Source organism: Mus caroli, unplaced genomic scaffold (genome assembly GCF_978045245.1).
Source record: "Mus caroli unplaced genomic scaffold, Mus_caroli_1 scaffold_8, whole genome shotgun sequence".
NCBI lineage: Eukaryota > Metazoa > Chordata > Mammalia > Rodentia > Muridae > Mus > Mus caroli.
The window spans coordinates 125,896,918-125,921,800 of NW_028227263.1; the positions used below are offsets into that span (position 1 = coordinate 125,896,918).

At 40.7% G+C, this 24,883-nt stretch overlaps 1 protein-coding gene across 1 annotated transcript; it reads right to left on the reverse strand.

Annotated features, from left to right (window-relative positions):
* Positions 1–20,886: 20,886 nt before the first annotated feature.
* Positions 20,887–24,373, reverse strand: LOC110287677 (pregnancy-specific glycoprotein 22-like). Its single transcript, XM_021154236.2, has 3 exons — positions 24,310–24,373; positions 22,852–23,211; positions 20,887–21,254 (listed from the first exon to the last, which is right to left on the reverse strand). Exons 1-3 carry the CDS (start codon positions 24,371–24,373, stop codon positions 20,887–20,889), a joined length of 792 nt encoding a protein of 263 aa, XP_021009895.2.
* Positions 24,374–24,883: the final 510 nt, after the last annotated feature.

Below are 24,883 nucleotides of genomic sequence, written 5' to 3' on the forward strand. Positions count from 1 at the left end.
CCTCCTCCTCCCCCCTTCCTCTTCTTCTTCTTTTTTGGTAAGTCTATGAGAATACACAGAGAGTTGCAGGAGAAATATATGCCCTTGTGTGCACAGATAAGCACTAAGTAAAACAGCAATATCGAACACAGAGTATGGTATATTCAAGAGAGTGGTGTGTTACACACTTATTGCCCAGAAATCTAGGAGCAGAGGGACATGCTTAATAGCCTAGTAATTTGTGCTTTAATTGTATGACCAAGCTACACTTGTTCCCCCAGAACTTTATAGTGAACTTGCTTACCTTGAGTTCCTTTCTCAAGGTGGTGGGGAACCAGATTTCCTTCTTGTCTCTTATTGGTTGACCCACTGCTGGATTTACTGTTTGCAAAGACACCACACAAAGAGCATCCTCAGAAAACAGTGTATTGAAGGGAGATTAACCATGAAAGGGCCACTTGTAGCATAGGAGGTCTCCAAAATTAAAAGTCAGAGTCTTAGACAAATAACTGATTTCAGGTCCCTGAATTCAGGTCCCTGTTTTCGGATGGTCCCTCTCTGTGCCTTAGACAGTGCCAAAGTGTATCTCTATTTTATGGAATAAAAGATCTACATCCCACTGTGGTCAGGAGTGCAGCCCCTTTAGACCAGGGGAGCTCTTTCTTCCATCAGTGCCTACAAATTCTTCTATTTAACAGGTTGGATCATCTTGATTCTGACAGTGAGATTTTCATATTCTCTCAAGTTCTTCAGGTCACTCACTGATAAGTGGATATTATCCTAGAAACTCAGAATATCCAAGATACAACTTGCAAAACACATGAAACTCAAGAAAAAGGAAGATCAAAGTGTGGATACTTTGCTCCTTTGTAGAATGGGGAACAAAATACCCATGGAAGGAATTACAGAGACAAAGTTTGGAGCTAATATGGAAGGAAAGACCATCCAGAGACTGCCCCACCTGGGAATCCATCCCATATACAACCACCAAACCCAGACACTATTGCATATGCCAGAAATATTTTGCTGACAGGATCATGACATAGCTCTCTCTTGTGATGCCTGGCAAATACAGAAGTGGATGCTCACAGTAATCTATTGAATGGAACACAGGGCCCCCAGTGAAGGAGCTAGAGAAAGTACCCAAGGAGCTAAAGGGGTCTGCAAAACTATCGGAGGGACAACAATATGAACTAACCACTACCACCCAAAGCTGCTTCTCTAGTTGCATATGTAGCAGAGGACGGCCTAGTTGGCCATCAATGGGAGGAGAGGCTCTTGGTATTGTGAAGACCATATGTACCAGTACAGGGGAATGCTAGGGCCAGGAAGTAGGAGTGGGTGTGTTGGGGAGCAGGGCAGGGGGAGGCTATATGGGGCTTTGGTGATATCATTTGAAATGTAAATGAAGAAAATATCTAATAAAAATTCCTTAAAAATAAAAAAAATTAACCTGGTGATTTTCTGTGTGTTATCTGTATGGCCAAGCTACATTGGATCCCCCAGACGTTTATTGTGAACTTATTTACCCTGAGTTGCTTTCTCAATTAATCTGTAATACTTATCATCATGTAAGATGTAATTTGTCCTTTACTAGGATTGTTGGTGTAGTCAAATATTCAGCTTTGTTATGAACACCAGATTAAGTCAGTCATCACCAGGGAAATTTATTTATTTGAAATTGTGCTGTTTAAATATGCCTAAAATAAAGTACCCAGGATCAGACTCTTAAAGTTTAAACCAACACCCAGTTAGCAAGTGATGGTGAACCAGATTTCCTTCTTGTCTCTCATGGGTTGACCTACTGCTGGCTGTGGTGTTTGCAAAGAGTGTCCTCAGGAAACAGTGTGGTGAGGGGAAAGTCGTTATGTAAGAGTCACTTATATCTTGGGGATCTTCAAGAGTAAGAAATCAGAGCCTTAGATAAATAATTAGGCCAGCAGTCATGCCCCTGTCTTAGGATGGTCCGTCTCTGAACCTTACAGAATATAAGAACTGACTTTATATTTTATGGAATAAAGGAGCTACATACCATGTGGTCAGGAGTGTAGCATCTTTAGACTAGGGAAGCTCTTTACTGTCAGTGCCTACAGATTCTTCTACATAACAGGTTGGATCTTCTGGCCTCTGACAGTGTGATTTTCATGTCCTCTCCAGTTCTTCAGGGTTTTTCACAGTCTTTCAGTCCTTATGAGATACTGGGATCTCACTAAATAATACCTACAAACTATCAGTAGCCAATGGATCTTTATTGAAATATCACACAATCACCTGACCATAGGTAGACTGGCTTCCAAAAAGAGGAGTCAGGAAACAAACAGCCACAGGATAACAGTTAATAACTGCTTTTTCCTTTAAATTTTCAGCAGGCAAGGAATACAGGGTAATCACTCTCTCTGGGCTCTGCTTTATATTTCGCAAGGTCTCCAAGTGGTGAGTTCTATAGTGTCATGTCACAATTTGAAATACTCTGTTTTTGAAATATATCATTTCAATCCCACCCTGACCTTACTTTGGGATGCAGAAGCTGTTCAGAAGCCCACCTTTTGGGCACGGTTACCCCCTTTCTAGTGGAGATTGATCCTACCAGACCTGGATGTGATCCAGGCTGAGAGATGGAAGCAGGTTTGGAAGGGAACACAGGACACAATTATAACTCATTTTATGGGGACTTATAGTTCAAGCATCCAGGAATATTGGTGGTGCAAACAATGACACTGTTCCACTGACTGTTTCTTATTTCTTTGATAAGTTTCATTCCCCTGTCATAGTTGCTGGTCTGTGTCTACATCAAGAAGATGGAGTAAGGAGAGATACCAGGTGAGAGGTCTATGGGGATGAGAAGGATGATTCAGGACACAGACATAATTTTCCTCTGGTGATTCTTAGATGTCACTTTTGTTTTTTTCTCTTCTTTCTTGAAAGGGCCACAGTGCAGTAGAGAACTCTTTTCATGCTTGCTGGATCAATCAGTTCCAGGCCAGAAATAAGACAGAAGAAGAGGGACATGGAAGCATTTTTACTGTCTTGTCCTGTAACATTTGGGATAAAATTAGCTGAAAAGAGGAAAAAACATCTCCTTATGGAAGTTTTTCTTACTCATTTCAAAGGAATTTCATGGGAACCAGAACAAAGCAAAGCAAAAGATATGTTTTTTGTTGAATATTTTCCCAAAACTTGCTTTAAAAATTGCAAATGAGAGAAAACTCCACCACTGTGGTCTGCAGTGACCTGAGCAGACTGTAGCCCAGAATGAGAAAGGGCATTGCAGCCTCTGCCTAGGACTGAAAATTGATTAATGAGGAATGCCTGTTATATTTCTGAGGTACTTAGAGATGGAAAACAGAAAAATAGGTTTCCAACCTTAGACCAGTGGGACCAATTTTATTAGCATATATGTAAAAGGAGAATAAATGAGTCCAATGATTGCAACATATATCTTAGGTTTCCACCCTTCCAGAGTTTCCTTGTTTGACTACACAAAAAGCTGGGAAGTGTAGTTTATTAGCAAGGAACTGATCCAGCCCTCACTTACATGGTAGAGAACTGCATACATGGAAACTCCATACAAGGTTATTTAAGTTAACCAACACAGATAGTGCACTACCCATTCGGGACATACTTTAACATACAAAAACTGACATGTCACAAAACTGCAAAGAAACTCATGCTACTGTAGAAATTTGTCTTGAAAATAGAAACACTGACCCCTATCTATCCTGCCACCCCCTGATATACACTTCTCAGTGAACACTTTACTACCGAGTCACCTCTCTAGCCCATCACTGGAGGATTCTAGTCCGGGGCTCTACTACGTAGCCAAACTCCCAGCCCCTCACTGGGGGATTCTAATCAAGGAGTCTACTCCTCAGCCCATCAGTCTCTGCTGAGTGGATTCTTCAGGAGAGATGAGATTGTCCAAAGTCTTATTTATTTACCTTAGCAATATCACTTGAATTTATTAGTGAAAATAACAATTTTCACAGTAGCATCAAATGTAATATTAGTATAATTTCAAAATGCTAATGACATCACTTCTTCTATATTCTCTGCTTTTATATCTTGGTACCATATTCTATTATTTCTTATTGTCACTCATTATTGATGCTGAATGTTGACTAATGTCTTTGTATTTTAATAAAGTTTAGCATTTGATTCTGGGTCTGTTCATTTACTTTTTACATTTTATTGAGTTCTTGTGCTTCCCAGTCCTCCTTTTCCTTGTCCTCAGCAACATCTTGTTGATGTGATGTATGCCAACACACATCATTTTAACTGGTGGGATATGAGAAAATGAGGTGCTGTCACCTCAGAAATGAGGGTGCAAAATCCCTAGACTTCATAAAATGCCATTTCCTGTGTCCTGAGTTTCTCTCCACCTGTGCTGAGGGCAAATGTCTGCTCCTCAGGAGGGTCCTCACCATCACAGCAGGTGAAGGAGGAGCCAAAAAGACGCAGCAACACACACACACACACACACACACACACACACACACAACTTTAGATAGAATTTCAGCCCTGCCTAGCACCTTGATTTGCTGCCTGGAATTTCTACTGAACACCAAAGGGTGGTGTCAGACTTGTTTGCTGGAGAAACTTTGATTGATCAACTTTGTACATTTTATCCAATATAATACTTTTATAGATTCTTTAAGGTTTTCATATCATACACACAATCACATTCACTTCCCAATCCTTTCCTTCTACTTTGTTAGCTCCCTAACACCAGAAAAAAAATCCAATTTGAATTATCTATATATCTATTTACTGGAGCATGGTCAAATGGTCAATGGCCTCCCCCATAAATGAAGCTCAGTCTTTCCCCTACTGCATCCTTGATGCAAGTCTTTACTGTGGAGTTCAACATCATACCATCCTATGATAGTATGATGATAGTTTTAAGAGTTATCTCCAATGACTTAATGTCTAGGTTGTTACTGGTGGGATTTTTGGGGGGTGGTAAAATGATATGGAGGAAGGGTTGTTCACAGAAGTCTTCGATGTCCCTCTTCCTCAAGTCTGCCTTTACATGGATATCAGTGGTCTGTCCAGCAACCAAAAACCACATTGATGTGTGTTGGCAATGCTGCCCCCTGAGTGAGTGATCAATATTACTGTAAAAGTGGCTTATTTGTTCTTTATAAACCACAGGAGCATGGGTTATGAGCTTCCACATGGTTTCTGGCCAACATAGACTGCCAAAAGGGCTCCCAATTGCAGTAGTGCCTCAGACTCAGATAAGGCCTCCATTGCATCTGGGATCACAGACATTAACATGGCTTTTTAGCTGCAACATAAACCACAGCTATCTGCCTGGCATTTGATGGCAACACAGGTCATGAACTTCCACCGAGACCTGGCTGACACAAGAGCACAAACTCATTGATGGCTCTCTGATACAGTACTAACACAGACATCACCATGGCCTCAGATTGCAATTCAGGGCACACAGATCTGTATAGTCTCCAGTTGTAGCTTGACTTATGAACACAACATGGCTTCAGGCTGCAGTACAGACCATGGATATCCAAGTGGCCATTGTTTGTAGTACGGGACAAGAAATAGCCCTGGATGCAAAGGAACACAGTCACAGACATGTCCATCAGTAATAGTACTGACCTCAACATCACCATGGACCCAGGTGGCAGTTTATGCTACCTACATTAATGTGGCCTCAGGTGAACACATATCACCATGGCTTTAGGTTGCAGAATAGACCATTGATATCCATGTAGCCTTTGGTGATAGCACAGGCCATGGACATTAATATAAACCTGGCTGCAATAAGACCACAGACCCAGACATGACCCTCTGGAACAGCTTGGCCCAGACATCACCATGGTCCCTGGTGGCAATGTAACCCATCCACATCTATGTGGCTCCCTGTGGCAGCATTGCTCATGAACATCAACACAGTTTCAGGCTGCAGCACAAACCATATGGGTGTATGCACTTCTGTAGCTCAGAACATGGTTATCATGTCATCACTGACCCATCCACATTGTGACCATGGAAGTATACATATCCCTTGGCAGGAACCCAGGCCAGGAAACCATGATTGTCTCACATTGCAGTGAAGGTCACACACACCAGTGTGGTCTCTAGAGGCAACATGGCTCTTAGGTATCAACCCAAACCTCAGCCACATCAGGGCCACTGAACCACACATGACACTCAGTAGCATCATGGGACACAGTGGCCCTTTGTGGTGGCTTAATCTGGAAAGTGTATTATTTACACATCCCAGGAATCATTCATTGTCAAGATCTAGGGTGATATCATATCCTGGTAGCCTGTTCAGGGGCTGAGTTGACAGTACTTGTATATCATCCTGTCAACTTACTAGGAAATGGCTTGACCCACCATTGAACTCAGGCCCCTCTCATATCCTTCACTGCTATCTCATCACCAGCTCTACCTCTCTCCATAGCACACACACATACCAGTCTGCTCCTCCATCACTCCCATCTCTCTGTCATCTGTTCTTTCTTCACAGTGAGGCCCACAAGGGGAGGCTAACACCACCCTTGTGTTTCAATAGTTGGGTCACATTCATGCCTACCGCAGCCAGCCAGCTTCTGTTCTGCTATGTACATTTTTATGTTAAGCCAATAAACTTCCTGTACTGGCTATTTTTGTGTCAACTTGACACAGCTGGAGTTATCACAGAGAAAGGAGCTTCAGTTGAGGAAATGCCTCCATGAGATCCAACTGTAAGGCATTTTCTCAATTAGTGATCAAGGGGGAAAGGCCCCTTGTGGGTGGGACCATCCCTGGGCTGGTAGTCTTGGGTTCTATAAGAAAGTAGGCTGAGCAAGCCAGGGGAGGCAAGCCAGTAAAGAACATCCCTCCATGGCCTCTGTATCAGCTCCTGCTCCCTGACCTGTCTGAGTTCCAGTCCTGACTTCCTTTGGTGATGAACAGCAGAATGGAAGTGTAAGCCGAATAAACCCTTTCCTCCCCAACTTGCTTCTTGGTCATCATGTTTGTGCAGGAATAGAAACCCTGACTAAGACACTTCCTTTCCCTCATACTCCCCCGAGTTTGGCTTCATCATTTTAAATTCATGAGTCCAATTGGGTGGCAGGGGGTGTTGTGCATGTGTGTGTTAATGCAAGCATGCATATATGCATGTGTATGCTTCTCTAAAACATTCTGAATAATGAAAAGACCTTTTATTTGTTGGGAAACTGCCCTTCTATGATGTTTCCATACATGTAGAAAGCTTACAGATTGTACAGGAGAAAAATGAGAGTACTACCAATTGGCACAATTTTGAGACCATATGTAAGCCACAACATTTAATTGGGTCCAGTTGTGCAACTGGAAGTGTCAGATGAAAGACATCCCCTACTGAAAGAGTTAATGATGATTCTTGCCTGTTCTTTGCTTTTTGTTTTTCACTGTTTGGGTGTTTTGCATCCCTATAGGAATATGCAGTAACTGTAGGCAGTAATCTCAGAGACTGGAAATGTGCAAAAGATACCCTGCAATTGTATTTATTTTACAGACAGTTGTGGGTACTTTCCATTCAAGTTCCACACCCATAGCATCACAATGGCCCCACCTTTTGGATCCTGGAAGGGGAAGTGAGGCATGATGGTCCAGAAGTCAAGTGTCCTCAGAAAGAAGATAGCACCTTGAGAACAGACACTTGGTTGGCTGCTTTATTGAGACAGCTGATTTTGATGGGAAAAACAAAGGTTTTTGCATAGTGAGTGGTGGCTATAAGGGTAAGTGTATATCATTGGCTGGGGCTAGGGTGCTGGGATTGTTTCATTTTTGTATGAAGGAATTCTGAGTGCTGGTGGACATGACCTTATTAGGACAAAGGAAGTTTAACCTATCTGACTTCATGACCTCCTATATTCAGCAAAGATGGGGGCATATCAGATTGAGATTTCCCAGGAATTGGAATTCTTCAACCCCATTCTGTACCCCATGACTCTAAAGCTACATGGCTCCACATCTCCCTCCTTTTCTTTTATAAAGTGAAGGTATCATTATCGTCTTCAACCTCTAGGTTAAGAATGGTTTGAAATTGAAACAAAACAGGTAGGTAGTGACTTAATGTTGCTCACTTACTGTTTTAGAATTTGGATGAAATATGGGGCCATGAGGAAGAGGTTCTAATGGACAGTATGGGGTCAAGAATGGGAGGAAGCCAAGCAGTGGGTTTGAGTACCAAGGGCATACAGGGCTTAGAGCCATCTCCAGAGATCCTGAAGGACCGGTATGGTTTGTTTTACCAGCCCAGATTCATTAACACAGAAACAGCATTCCTCCTTGGATACAAAATGAGTCCCTCGCTCCTCAGCTGTCAGCAGGTCAAAAGATCTCTGCTTTGTGAGGCAACCCCTTCAAAGGAGGTTATCTGCCATTGGAGGGATTCAAGGCTATCCCAGGTAAAGGCCATGGTTTGGTCAAGCTTATCATGGATGTTGTCAGTCAGGTATTGTCTCTGTCCAGAGCAGCACCAGCAGGTCCTGTTGCGACTTCTGAGATGTCTACACTAAATATAGCAAGCAAGAGCTTATAGCAAAGTGGAAGAAATTTTTGAGTAGCCACTGTATATGAGGGAAAGAAAATATGGTGACAAGGATATCAAGCTCTTTTTCTAAGATTTGCAGAGCTATATCCTTTCTGATTCTAATAATAATAACAAGTGCATCAACCTCAGTTAGAATTCTAGGTACTAATATCCACTTATCAGTGAGTACAAAATGTGTGAGTTCCTTTGTGATTGTGTTACCTTACTCAGGATGATGCCCTCCAGGTTCATACATTTGGCTAGGAATTTCATAAATTCATCCTTTTTAATAGCTGAGTAGTACTCAATTGTGTAAATGTACCATAATTTCTGTATCCATTCCTCTGTTGAGGGGCATCTGGGTTCTTTCCAACTTCTGGCTATTATAAATAAGGCTGCTATGAACATAGTGGAGCATGTGTCCTACTTACCGGTTGGGACAACTTCTGGATATATGCCCAGGAGAGGTATTGCTGGATCCTCCGGTAGTACTATGTCCAATTTTCTGAGGAACCGCCAGACTGATTTCCAGAGTGGTTGTACAAGCTTGCAATCCCACCAACAATGGAGGAGTGTTCCTCTTTCTCCACATCCTCACCAGCATCTGCTGTCACCTGAATTTTTGATCTTAGCCATTCTGACTGGTGTTAGGTGGAATCTCAGGGTTGTTTTGATTTGCATTGCCCTAATGATTAAGGATGTTGAACATTTTTCAGGTGCTTCTCTGCCATTCGGTATTCCTCAGGTGAGAATTCTTTGTTCAGTTCTGAGCCACATTTTTAATGGGGTTCATTGATTTTCTGGAGTCCACCTTCTTGAGTTCTTTATATATATTGGATATAAGTCCCCTATGTGCTTTAGGATAGGTAAAGGTACTTTCCCAATCTGTTGGTGGTCTTTTTCCCTTATTGACGGTGTCTTTTGCCTTGCAGAAGCTTTGTAGTTTCATGAGGTCCCATTTGTCAATTCTTGATCTTACAGCACAAGCCATTGCTGTTCTGTTCAGGAATTTTTCCCCTGTGCCCATATCTTCAAGGCTTTTCCCCACTTTCTCCTCTATAAGTTTCAGTGTCTCTGGTTTTATGTGAAGTCCCTTGATCCACTTAGATTTGACCTTAGTACAAGGAGATAGGAATGGATAGATTCGCATTCTTCTACATGATAACAACCACTTGTGCCAGCACCATTTGTTGAAAATGCTGTCTTTCTTCCACTGGATGGTTTTAGCTCCCTTGTCGAAGAACAAGTGTCCATAGGTGTGTGGGTTCATTTCTGGGTCTTCAATTCTATTCCATTGGTATACTTGTCTGTCACTATACCAGTACCATGCCGTTTTTTTTTTTACCACAATTGCTCTGTAGTACAGCTTTAGGTCAGGCATGGTGATTCCACCAGAGGTTCTTTTATCCTTGAGAAGAGTTTTTGCTATCCTAGGTTTTTTGTTTTTCCAGATGAATTTGCAGATTGCTCTTCCTAATTCGTTGAAGAATTGAGTTGGAATTTTGATGAGGATTGCATTGAATCTGTAGATTGCTTTTGGCAAGATAGCCATCTTTACAATGTTGATCCTGCCAATCCATGAGCATGGGAGATCTTTCCATCTTCTGAGATCTTCTTTAATTTCTTTCTTCAGAGACTTGAAGTTTTTATCATACAGATCTTTCACTTCCTTAGTTAGAGTCACGCCAAGATATTTTATATTATTTGTGACTGTTGAGAAGGGTGTTGTTTCCCCAATTTCTTTCTCAGCCTGTTTTTTCTTTGTGTAGAGAAAGGCCATTGACTTGTTTGATTTAATTTTATATCCAGCTACTTCACTGAAGCTGTTTATGAGGTTTAGGAGTTCTCTGGTGGAATTTTTAGGGTCACTTATATATAATATCATATCATCTGCAAAAAGTGATATCTTGACTTCATCTTTTCCAATTTGTATCCCCTTGATCTCCTTTTGTTGTTGAATTGCTCTGGCTAGGACTTCAAGTACTATGTTGAATAGGTAGGGAGAGAGTGGACAGCCTTGTCTAGTCCCTGATTTGAGTGGGATTGCTTCAAGCTTCTCACTATTTACTTTGATGTTGGCTACTGGTTTGCTGTAGATTGCTTTTATCATGGTTAGGTATGGGCCTTGAATTCCTGAACTTTCCAAGACTTTTATCATGAATGGGTGTTGGATCTTGTCGAATGCTTTTTCTGCATCTAACGAGATGATCATGTGGTTTTTGTCTTTGAGTTTGTTTATATAATGGATTACGTTGATGGATTTCCATATATTAAACTATCCCTGCATCCGTGGAATAAAACCTAGTTGGTCAGTATGGATGATTGTTTTAATGTGTTCTTGGATTTGGTTAGCAAGAATTTTATTGAGTATTTTTGCATCGATATTCATAAGGGAAATTGTTCTGAAGTTCTCTATCTTTGTTGGATCTTTTGTGGTCTCCATATACCCAAATATCATCCATATAATGATAAATGTATAGATCTTTATCTAAGTAGAACATTAATGCAATGGCAATGGCCGCCTGGCAGATGGTGGGACTGTTTTCTATCACTTGTGGGAGGACTGTCTACTTATGTCATAAAGCTGGCCCAGAGTTGTTAAGGGGGATATTGAGAATTCAATGCATTGGCAATCATGGGAAAACTCTGTTAATTAATGTCCAAGTCCACCAGATAGTCTCTGGCCTGATGCAATATGGAGGGTTCCCTTCATTGTTAGGACTTATTCTTTCACCTTGTCTGGGAAATTCAAAAAGCTCTACCTAAGGAATGTCACTTTGCCCTATTTAGAAACAGAATCCATTCCTTTCTTCTGGTAAAAACATGCTCAGCTGGCACTTGAGATTCCTGAAATGCTTCCTCATAATACTGAAGCATTTCTGTACCCCAAGCCTTCAGCCAATGACCTTTGCCCATCCCGGGTATTTGTTCTACGAGTTCCACAAGTTATATAAGCCTTGTTCACCCCAAGTAAAGTTGAGATGATTCTCCACAGCTGGCTCCAGTGTGATCATTCACCATACTGAAACCCCCATTCATTGTCTTTGTTCTTTTTGCCTGTGTGGACCATATCGATTGACAATCCACAAGGACAGGGACAACCACAAGTAATCCTATAGTTGGAGAGGGATAGAGAAAAAGCATTCTTTAAATGTCTATTGCTAAGAAAGGGACAATGGTGGCAATAGTGGAGAAGAGTAGTAGTCCCCTTTGGAGACGACCCCCAATCCCATATGTTTGTAATTGCCCTTAAAGCTTGTAGCAGTCTTTTATTTTTATAGCAAACACAAGGCTGTGGACTATGGAAAGTCTGGATATGATGCAGTGGAACATGATATTAGTGTTTGTTTGTTTGTTTGTTTGTTGTTTGTTTTACTAACTGTTTGAGTTTGTTATGTTTCTCCCTAATAGAGGCCATTGTTCAATCCAGATATACTCATTGGGGAGCCAGGAGAGCCAGGGAATATTGTACTAACAGCATTCTGTAGAATTTGGGGTAACAGTAATGAAGAGGAGTGTTTTTAAATTCTTTATAAGTATGATTATTACTATAATCATTTACCATATTGTAACCTTTTTCGTTGACTAGTGAGAGTAACTTCCAGATCCTCCAGTATATCTCTTCCTAGAATATTGGTGCTGGGGTTTGCCCAAAGTCACAGAGGTAAGCCTGCCTACAAATTTCAGAGAAATGAGATACGTCCCTAAGATCTCTTAACTGGTCATTACATTACTATAGTTTTTGTCAAAGAGAGAAAAGGTAGATGGCTATGGCCAATGATCAAGTGTGATGTCAGTATCTAGACAGAGGCCTGAGACCTTCTACAAAAGTCAAGGGATACCTTAGCTAGAAGGTGTCAGTTGCCTTTCATCATATTCTGTCCCATGCAATGGTGAAACTAAAAGTGAGATAAACAATTAAAAATAAAAGACCTCAGTCCTCTTCATAGGGAGGCATGATCAGGCAGGGCTAATAGATGACCCATTGTGTGTGTGTGTGTGTGTGTGTGTGTGTGTGTGTGTGTGTGTGTGTGTGTGTGTATCACCACCATTTTGTGAATCCTAGCAGTCTCTACCCCATGTTGACCACTAGCTGCCATTCAGGCTCTGTTTCTCTGCCCTCCATGGTGTGATCGATCACCTGCAATCACACATGATGGATGCTAGAAGGAGAATTGAGGTGTGACAGCTGGGAGCTAAGTAACCTGAGGCAGTAGTGAGCATGGTGAGAAAAGACTCTTAGAGGCAGTTTCAGCAATACAGCTCATTTTAGTGGAGAGCAAAGGCAATTTAAAACCTTTAGAGGGTGAGACATGGATGTTGGTGTGAGTATTTGGCTTGATCTGGGATGCTGGGGATGCCTTATTTCATAAGGAGGAATTCCAGGCGCCACTGGTCATGACCTTAGAAGGGAAAAGGAAATTTAACATGGCTACTGGTCTATGTGATCTCCTTCTGTAGGCAAAAGTGGGAGAGCAGGCCTTTGTGCAGCAGGATAGACATGCTGGAGGCAGTTGGGTAACTGATCCTACTCCTGCTGAATGCAGGAAAAGGTTTTCATGTTTTTGACATGTGTTGACCCTACTCTTGTTCCAAGCCTGCTCCCCAGATCCACAGGCACTGGCCTTTGAAACCTGGTTTTCTGCAATAACATCCAGTGCACAAATCCATTTCTCCAGAACCAATTATATATCTTAGCATTAATTAAACCTGGGAATGAATAAATGTGTTGGCAAATGGGTTAATCTGAATGATCTGCCCCCCCCCCCCATTTAAATAGTTGGTCTACAGGCAATAAACCATTTGGCAAAGATTAGGAGGTATGGTTTTAGACAAGGATGTTATTGGGAGTGGGCTTCGAGTTTTCAGAAAACTTGTGCTATTCTCAGAGTGCTCTCTGATCTCTCCTTATAGTTTATGATGTGAGTTGTTCTTGTTGCCATGACTTCAGTTCATCATCATAAACTCTAACCCTCCAGAACCCAATTAAATACTTTACTTTCTAAGTTACCTTGGACACAGAGTCTTATTATGTGGATAGGAAGGTTACTCATACAACAACTCATTTCAGAACACTCAGACATGTCATAGTGGTTTGAATAAAAATGGCTCCCATAGACTCATGTGTTTAAATGCTTGACCCACAGAGCGTAGCATTATTGAGTGATGTGGTCTTGTTGGAGGAAGTACATCATTGTGGAGGTGGGCTTTGAGGTCTCATATACGCATGCTGATAATGAACTAAATCTCTGAATCAATAAGGTATCATTATATCCCTAGCAAAATGTATTACTTTATAGAGATTACCATGGCCATGGTGTCTCCTTGGAGGAAAAAAAAACTAAAAAACATGTTATCTTTGTTGAGGGTGTTAGAAGTGGACTAAGGTGTTAGATATGAAAACTGGTTGATGTGTTTGTGTGGTCACTGTTTTTATGTATATGTTTTGCTTAATAAAGTGACTTTTAGTACAAGAGTTACTTGCTAAACAGGAACAATGAGAACAGACACCCTAGGTCTCATAAGAATCATGGTTCTTGCTATACTGGCAAAATGAGGTAAATGCCAGGAAATCACTGGATAGAAATAGAGTCTTGGGAGAGGTGCCTTCCTTTAGCTCTCTCCTTCTACTCTTTGTCTTAATTCTGGTTTCACTGCTGTAAAAGGACACCATGACAATGGCAGCTCTTATAAAAGAAAAGCACTCAACTGGGACAAGCTTGAAGTTCCAGAGGCTTCTGATGATCATGATGGGAAGCATGGCAGCATGCAAGCAGACATGCTACTGAGGAAGGAACTCAGACTTGTACAGCTGAGCCACAGGCAACAGGAAGAGACTGTCACACTGGGAACAGCTTGAACATGTATGAGACCTCAAACCTGCCTCCACAGTGACACACTTTCTCCAAGGTCATACCTCCCAATAGTGCCAATCTCTATGAATGAAACATTCAAACACATGAATCTATGACTTCCATATTTATTAAAATCACCACACTCTTATTCAGTCTAAGTCCTTGCCCAATTGGATAATCACATTCATGTTATGGCTATCCTCTCAATTATCTGCTGAATTCTACTCATAGATACATCAGAGGTGTGCCACTAGTTCCTGGGACTTTGGTCAGCTAGAGCATGGCAAACATGGCTCTAGCAGGCATCACCCTTCTCTCCTTTTCCCTCTGCCTTATTAAAAATAATTATATTACATTTCTAAAGTTAGCCAGTAGGACCTATTCCCTTATTTGGTCACTTCTCCTTCCCAGGGCTGACTATCAAAGACCAGCTATTAAAGTATTGAAGTCCAGCAATCAAAACCCCCATTTAGCTTTCCTAACTAACATGACCAAATAAATACCACATTATAACAGTTTTTCCTTATAGCTTTATAAAATTCCATCTGTCTCTTTTTATTCAGAGGTAGACATTTGTCCCTCCTTCTCCTTATCCCTTGTTTCCTTCCTCTTCTACATCATCCTTTGTTTCCTGTGTCTGTCTCTTATGCCCTTTCCTTTGTACCTTTGAGGCAAATAAACCTTTGTGCTGAGAACTTGGTCTTGGAGCTCCTGAGTCAATACCATTTCTTACATTTCTAAACCAAGGCATGTTCATAACAATAATTAGCCATTGCAATTCTCCCAAGTCATAAGAGATGTGAGAGGACGCTTAAAAGCCAAAAAGTACATTGCTTTATTTTTTCTCTAATTATACTTTCATTGTGTTTGTATGTTATGCCCCCATTTGTGTGCTTGTGTGTATGCTCTTGTGTGTGTGTACCTTACAGTGTGTAAATCAGTACTTTAAAGCAATAGTGATAGATCAGGAGCAATTTAAATCAATAGATGAGTGATACATTACATTACATTTTTACAAAATGGAATAAGCATCTATGAGAAATAATTTTGTGTTCAATGCATCAACTTGATCCATACTGGAAAAAACTGTGATGCTGTGTGCAAACTTATAAAAATATAGAAAATACCAACACTATGTTAGAATCACAATTACCTTTGGGTTATTGGCATAATTTTTATTTCAGAATATAGATAATATTCTATACTTACTATTTTAAATTCATCAGGTCCAAAGTGCTGCCCACATATTCATGGATATGGGACCTTCCATGGAAATATAGTCAATGTATCATACCCTTAAATAAAATGTTTCTTCTCCATGAATCTATCAGTTATCAATAAATCCTCAACTTGTGGTAGGACTTCATATTTTGACACCCATACTCTCTCTCCATGCTGGAATTTTGTCTGGCTTGAATTTACATGAGTTTTGTGCAAGTGAAACTCAAATCCACTGTAAGTTCATATGTGCAGTTTTCTAGTTTTGTGTAGAAAATATCATTTTGTGATAGTCATCCATCATCTTTGTTTCTTAGAATTTATTCATTCTCTATTTCCCAACAGGCACTCAGCCTTGGGAGGATGGTCATGATTTTGATGTCCCATTTAAGACTGAGCATTCCACAGTCTCTTATTTTCTACACATTGGCCAGGGATGGGTTTCTGTCTTAGTCACCATTTACTGCAGAATGATGAGAATTGAGAGATGCATTAATCTTACTATGGCTACATTACCCTGAAAATGTCAACTCTTGTCTGATCTTAGAAGCTGAGAAGGGCCTGGCCTTAAATTTAATAAGAGACATCATTGATCTATGGTTATAATGACAAATCATTCAGAGTTGGTTTAATACTATGTTCATTTAGTGTAATAATTCTAGATTTTCCCATTAGACTTATTACCTGTCTATCTACAAGATCATGTCCTTACACATTTATACACATAAAATAAAATATATAGAGGGCATACAGGCAGAGGTTATAATATTTTTAATACAAGCATTTAGGGGGAAAGAGTCAGGGAGATCTCTGAGTTCAAGGCCAGCCTGGTCTCAGAGCAAGTTTCAGGTCAGCCTGGGCTACAGAGTGAAACCTTGTTTTACCTGCCTATCCCCAAAGTTTAAAGGATAAAAGAAAGAATATTAGAGGTAAGCTGAGTCTTCATGACTGTGCGGCTGAGGCAGAAAGTTCAAAAATCCTGTTAGTGCTGGAAGAGGACTCTCCGAGCCTTGTCCAACTCCTATCACTGAGAAACAAACATCCTAAAGGTAGTAAATTCACTCAGGGTCTAGAATACAAGGTCACCAACAAAAGTCTCTATATTAGGTGAGAACAATATTCAAAGCATGATCTGTATTGCACAACCCAGTGAAAACTATGACCCCAAAGGATCACAGAGTGCTGTAAGAGGTTCCAGTAAGAGGCTCCTGGGAACTGACAGAAGGATGCAGGGACTCAAAACAATACTATGACTAAACAGATGGTATTATACTGTCATGGAAGCACTAGAGATTAAATTTGTTGTCAATTCTACAACAAGAAACTCTTCTACCAAAATCATATTATGAAGATATTATATTCTTCATAAAGAAGAAATCCTTTATCTTCATTCTTTTGATGGAAGTGTTAGTGGTATAAGGAAAGGCATATAGTTGGAAAATAGATATACTTCTGAGATTCAGGAAGATTTTACTGAGGAAAATTGAGATATGTAAGATCACATATCATCATGCACAGGTATAAAGTTCTCAATAATAAGGAAAAAATAAGAAAGAATTTAACCAGCAAGGAACATGAAAACCAAAGTAATGACTCTTCTGAGAATCACCTATCCCAAAGTAATGGCTTCCAATAACAGGGAAGTAGACACAACCCTACACAAAGTTATCAAAGAGAGAGCATGCTCTATCATGCTTTGCCCTCCTCTACAGCACTGGGGAGGCAGTGGCAAACAGATCTGTATAATATCAAGGACAGTCTAGTGAATTCCAAGACAGCCTAAGATATATATATATATACAGAGAGAAGAGAGAGAGAGAGAGAGATCTTACAACAAATAAGGAAATAGGGAATGAGTATAGGAATATCCAAACAAACCAAAAGGGAGACATATTAACTGATAAAATAATTGCAAGAAGGCACAAAATATAAACTAATTAAGGAATCAATACAGGAAAAGATTTGAGAATTCAATGAAAAGGGAAACACTGATAAAATGCTACTGAAAATGAACATTTCTATAAGTCTAAACCATTATGCAAGCCTTATGGATAAAATGGGTCATGCATAGGATTTTGTTATCAGGACTTGAAGGCCATATTGAGAAGTTGGATCATTCAGTCAAAACAAACATCAATTATCAGAAACCCCAGCTTCGAACATCCTCGACTTAATGACATGTCAGCCCTGTCGAATTCAGGAGTCCTAACACTGATACAGTGGAGACTCCTTCACACTGCGGGACACTGGCACATTATGGAGCTTTGAAGAAATGGTTTTTTCCACCAATAGGAATTTGTGACAGGAAATTTCTCCATGTTGTCACTGAACTTGGTTGGGTTCTAATTATGAGTCTCAAGCTGGAATCAGTCACCCATCCTTAATAAGGGAATAAAAGTAACTGAAAGAATACTGATAAGCAGAAAGTTATTTATTTTTAATAGATAGTATTAGAATTGCACATGTCTGCTGCTCGTCTTCGATTCCTCGAGAAAGTCCACGGTTTACTTGTTGGTCTGAGACTGGGTGAAGCCCAACTTCCAGGTTCTGAATTGAGATGAACATTAAAATAGAAAACCAATGATAAGTACATCTAAGCAGTCCTAACCAAGGTATAAACAAACTCACCTACCCTTCCCCATCATTGTCTGAGTTCAATCCCATCCTTTACTGTGGTAAGTAAACTCTCTTTCCAAGGAGAAAGTTCCCTTTGGCTAGGGCCTCTTCTTTCTCTCATCATGAGACACCTAGTGGATACTCTTTTTGGAAGGGCATTCATTGTTTCAATCATCTAATGTGCTGAGAGATACAAATAGCTCTTAAAATAACTTCCTTTCTGCTGAGTAGGCTATAATATGTAAAAGTTGTTAGGTACAGCAAGAGTATAAGACCAATTCCTGCAAGGATTATTTTTTGAGAGCACAGAAAGGCTTTAGATCAATCTCTGAGTACTGTGGGTCCCATTTTATTAAATGTAAGCATTACAAATTGGCTTGAAGCTGGTGAATCCATGAACAGAGGGAGACCTGTGTGTGAGTCCTGTTGAGGACAGCACTGACCAGAGGGTGCATGGGAATATAAGGTTCCTCTCCTGTGTAAAATAAGAAACAACCCAAAATTTTCAGCAGAGTCAAATGCCAAGGATAGAGTATATTTAGAAGAAATCTGTCCCAGCCTCCATGAACTGTGAGGCACAGAGGGACCGAGCCAACTCCAGTGTGTGAGGTCCTTTCTTTCTTCCTTTTCCTAAGACCCAGGAATCACAAAGCAAGTTTCATCAAATGCTTCCATGTTATACAGGCTAGTGGAACTTATCATGTCTGGAGTTTTAGATAGTGTTACTGGATCACAGGAGTCAACTTGAGACCATGTGACAATATGAGATGTAGTTACATATGATAAAGGGATTATATGGCAGAGATCGTGTCACTGGATTCTTGGGAAGGTCTATAAGTCACAGAAGGAGCATGAGCCACAGTAGGAGAAAGATGACATCAAAAGTGAAAAGGTTGAAACATGCAAGACTTTGGGGTTCTCTTTTACAGTGCCTATGTGTGTGGGGTGATCTGGGAAAGAGTGTGGGTGTTTTATGGAGCCTATGAAGAATGTTTTTTTTCTTTTGATTTCTTTACCAGGAACCAGGAAAGGCAGCAATTGAGGTGGGAATGTAAGGGGATCAGTGAACTAGGCAGTGCAGGGACATAACTTCCTGAATGAATGGACAGGGGATGAGTGGTAGGAAAGGAGTAACAATAGCAGAAATGTGAATGGCAGCATCAATAGAAGTTAAATAACTTCCAAGACTCCATATCTAAATGACTATATTAGGAGTGTCAGTCTGAGAAATACTACATACAGCAGCATCCCTAGGATGGTCATGTACTTGTCTTTCTCCCTTGGATGCTCATGCAGTTGTCTTTCTAGTTGGCTGAGGAGTAGATCAGAGAGATGGGTCAAAAGTAATACTCTCCAGGATGAGTAGGGTATAGGCACTGTCAGACATACTAGAACTCTACGTGTAATTTTTAATCTCTGAAAGAGTTTTAAAACATCCATTCATAAAAACATTCAACTAACCCCACCATTCATCCATAAACCAATCTACCACCACTCATTTGTCCATTCATTACTAATTCCTTTCTTCATTCATTATAAAAGTATTGAGTGAGCTGCACACTGGATACTGTGTCTTGTCAGCTCTTGATGGAGGTATGAGGCAAAGCCTTCTCCCTATGCTTCAAGAGGAGTGAACCCACCACAATAAAAAAAAAATTATGATCTGAATCCCAGAGCACTGGAGTAGGAGAATTAGGCAGGAAGGGGGTTCAGAACTCAATTAAGCTTTTATTACAAAGTCAAAACTGATTGTCTATTTATTGCTTCCACTTGACCAGACTTTCTCTGTTAGACACTGATACCTAAGATGAAAATTTCCTCTGAAATTTTCACAGCACTTCTCTGACTCACAGATACTTAATAAAGACTCCTAGGATAGATTAGTTGGGGCTGTGGCCATAGTCATTTTGTGCTTCTGATCTGTCTCCCATGGGCTGTGTAACCTTTGTTCAACCAGTGTATTTGCTGTCTCTGAGATTCCCTACAGTAGTACACATGCTAATTATCATTTCCCTGTCTATCAGTGAAATTTGAATATTATTAATGTCCTAAACTTGAGACTGAAGAGCTGGTAAAATCAGGAGTGCATATAATCATTTGCCTAAAGAAGAGACTTCCCTAGGCTGAACTCCCGAGGACAAGCAGTTGTCAAGAGGATCTATGTTTCCTTGGGTATCCAAACTTTCCTGTGGAGTCTCAGGACTATCAGAACAGTCAGTTTGTTGCATGGTCACCCATACAGCTGTCTGTCCATGCTGAATCTCAGGAAAGGGATATGCTCAAAAGACTTAGCCTAATCGTAATTGTCATGAGAGATACTGGGTTGTTCCACATGCTACAAGACTTGGATGCAGAATGATACATTGCTTCCAGTCAGCTTTATCAGGTAGTAAAATTCAAGCAATGTCAGGAAGCTTTCTCAAGACTATTTTCCGGGTGAGAACCCAGAGAGTCTGAGCTGAGAATAAAATCCTTGGACTGAGTTATAATACTACTGTTTGGAGGTTCCACTCAGGTCAAAGGCTTCTGATGTATTTCAGTTCACCACCATGATGTGTGTCTTTTACTAAATGCCCAAACCTAAGTGAGAGTACACAATACAGATGGGATGAAGGCACAATCCAAGCCTCAATGTTTTACATATAAAGAGAAGAATAAACTCCACTACCACTCAGGAGTCACAAATATTCACTTACTATTTACTTGGAGGTCCAAAATGTCCCATTCTGATTTCAAATCCACAGATATGGTTCGGAAGGTGTAAAGCCCTGTGTCATTCTGAGTGACATTCAAGAGCACCAGGGTTCCATCATTACATATTATCACTCTGTCTTGATATGCACTCCCCAGCATAGTTGAATGGGTGAGGAATGAATGGCTTGCTATCTTAAAATGGTCAAGTGGAAGTACTCCTTTGTGCCAGGCAAAGCCTTGAAGCTTCTGTGGCAGATGATAAACCTGCAGGAGAATATTGTCATTTTCTTCAACCCTAGATGGCACCAACTTAATTGTGAGTTGAGAAGGGGCAAGATGCTTCTTGTAGCCTAAAAGTGGGCCTAGATGAAAAAAAGAAAAAAGAAATAGAAGGAAACCATTAAAAGTGATTCCTCTGCATTAGGTGGGAAGAAAGATCTCTGAGTCCTGAGCAGGAGTGTCCATTACTCAGCCTTTGTGTGGGTAAGGGTGTGTCTATCCTACTCTGTGTAGGTCAATTACAAAAATTCTATGCCCTCAGTGCCAATGAAAGTCTGTATGGGGCTCTACCTCCTCTATCTTCATGGCTTACCCTTCACTGCCCTCAGATCTATGCTCAGTCCCACTGTGTGTGAAGGAGAGTACACACTCCTAGCATCTTCCTCCATAGAAACTAGGTCTACACAATGACATATTTTGCATTGGAACTTTTATGGTGTAGTCTTGATGCCCTTTCTCATGTCTATTCCCATCCAATAGAAGACTGTTTGGCCTGGGATCAGTGTGATAATATTGAAAGACTCAATTAATAGAAATTGCTCAATGGATAAATGATTGAATCGATAGATGGATGTGTGCTCCAGGCCATTCTATGTCCATGCAGTAAGTTATCAGATTTTCAGGTTCTGAACTAATTACAGTTTTCATACCCCAATTTGATTTATTTTTATTGACGCTGTATTAGGGAAGGGAACATGCATCAAGCATGTATCAGTGTATGGCTTAGTGGGTGCATGCCACAATATCTATGTGTAAGTCAGAGGACAGCTTGTGTGACTGAGTTCTCTCCTTCCACCATTTGGGATAATTGAACTCAGGTCATCAGGGATGACAGCAAGTGTCCATATTCACTTAGTCATCTCACAATTTGCTTTTCATTTGAAGAGTCATCTTGTCATAGGTGGGGACATTAGTCTTTGGACTATACTTGCCAAGGTAATTAATGAACTTGATAAATGAACAATGCAACGTTTTTGCTCCCCCATCTTACCAATTCCTGTTCACTAGAGCTTCAAGATGCTGAGGAGCTGTCTACCTTGCTGTGTTTTCTCATCTCATGCTGCAAACAAAAATCCCGAGTCTCCTCTGAAGCCTTTATCCTCTCCAAAAGAATCCAGACAATCAGCTAACCTCCTCCCACACATGGATAGAGAATTGTATAGGCACCCGAGGAAGGATTTTCTGTCACTGTGTATACATTTGCTTGGAGATTAAGGAGGTAGCTCTACAACCTCTGATGCCTGCTCAGTTCTCCCTCTTGGAGAACATCTTTACCTCCCCCAGTACCTCTGAGCCTGCTCTAATATTAGCTCTGCTGTCTTCCCTCACTCTGAGCTGAGTCTTGGACAGAGGTCTGGATCCAGGCTCACTGAAGATCCCATAATTTCCTCATCTCTTCCTCAACTCAGGTACAGGTTCATGGTGAGAGGCCCAAGGGTTTGGGCTGAGGCTGACACCCTTGTCTGAGTTACTGCACAAGTCCACCTCTCTGCATGTGCAGTCAAGTAAGGGATTCTGGTCTGTGACAGTTTTCCTCAAAATGTGTGTCTTGCATTTAAACCTCAAACAATGACATGGATAAACAATGCAGGAGGAGGTAGATCCAGGTCAGACCTGACACTCCTCTGTTCAATAGAATGAACCTCACCCAACAACAGAGTTCACAAAATATTAACTTACTGTGAACAAAGAATTCTGCACGTATTAATTCAGGTCTTGAAGATGTATCAAGTATTTGTAGAGTGTAGTAACCTGAGTCTTTTCTGGTAACACTCTTGATAAGCAGAGATCCATTTTTGAGTACAGTCTCTCTACCACTGTGTGCAGGTCCCACCACAGTAGAATTGGTAGCTATCACATGACTTGCAATTTCACAACTCTTGAGTGGTTTAACTCCTGTGTACCAGGAAAGGGCTTTAACATTCTCTGGCAAGTTATGCACAAACAGAAGAACATTTTCCCCTTCAACAGCAATGGGAGGCACTGATTCAATGGTGATCTGGGTGGTAGTTGGAATCAGCCAGCAGGTTAAAAGGGAGACTAGAAGGAAAGAGAGGAATTTGATGAATATTGGGACTTCTGTATTTGATTAAAAGATTAGATCTGTGTCCCGAGTGGATATGCTCATCAATCAGCCTAGCTGGTAAAGAGTTAAGGGACCATTGTACTTGGAAGGGGTAAGCAACATAATCTCTGCTCCATCAGTGGCCCTGAACATGCTCCTATCTAAGTATGGAACTAACTCCTTGGGTATCTTAAGGAATCTGCAAAGTGCCCTCAGCTTCCTGTTCACAATCAGAGTACTTGGGCTGAGATAATGTCTCCTGTTATCTCTTATTCTAGAGACCTTCGCTTGCTTTTTTTATTTCTTCTTTTTCTGTGTTCTCTCTTTGGCCTAAGTACTCCAATTCTACTTCTAGATGGTCTTTTTGGTCTAACTTACAGTTTATTAGTCTAGGACTTTATTGGAACCAAGATGAGCCTGTCTTCTTTGGAATGCCCAGAACTGATAAAGGCTTGAATACCTTTGGATAAGTGGGAGAATGCATTTGTCAGGGCTATGCAAATATAGGATTATACTTAAAATATCCTAAAATACAATGCTAATGACACTTTTAGTACAAGAGTTTAGTATAGTTTGCATGTATGGGGAAGGTGAATGCTTATATATGTGTGCACTTTTGTGCATGTGTGTATAGGTAAATGTATACACAACATATATATATATATATATATATATATATATATATATATATATATATATATATACATACATACATGCCAGTCACTTTGCTGGGAATTGAACTGATGTCTTAGGTTTGGCAGCAAGCAGCATGACCATTAAATCATCTCAATGGCCCTCCCTAGTTTGTCTTTTAATTGACCACTCTCCCACTCATGGTTGGGGACATCAGACCTCAGAATATAGTTGTCCATGTGATTAACTTGGAATAGAAAACAATGATGCCATTTCTCCATGATATGATCATGTGTCACTTCCTGTTGTGGAGTGGCTGTTCCTCTCTGTGTCTACTTCAGAAAGCCCAAATCTACCCAAGGGTCTTGTCTTCTTTAGGAACTTCAGCAAGGCTCTGAGATTCCCTTCTCCCACTTAGTGTCAAAGAATGGCCTCCTTACCTGTGAGCAGGAGCCCCTGCCAGGAGGTAGAGTCTTTACAGGAAAGTGCAACAGAGTCCATCATGACCTCTGCCACCTGCCACGTGCTCTATGCTCCCTCTGCGAAAAGCTTTAGCTCCCTTGCTGTTTCCAAGCTCTGCTCTCCTGTCAGTTCTGTTGTCCTTCCTCCCTTTTATCTCAGTCTCCTCCCAGGTTGGAGCCCCTCCTCGAATTATATGGACTGGAAACATTTCCTATGTATAAAAAACATCAGTACCCTTTTGTCTGTCTCCTGTCCTCTACCTTTCCCCTCTTTCCTCTCCTTATGCCCCAGTCCACCAGACAGCACATTGAGCAATAAAGTCTCCTCCAGCCCTTATATGGCCTTATATGGACATATGGTGCTATTTGATTTGCATACAAACAGAAAATTATGTAGAATATAAATGAATCTGTTTTATATAATTCTCAGAAACTGATTGTTCAAGTTTTCTGCTGCTAGGATAAACACACTGATCAAAAGCAGATTAAGAGAGCAAAGAATTTATAGGCCAGTCTCAGAGGTCAAATCCATCATTTAGGGAAGTCAAGATAT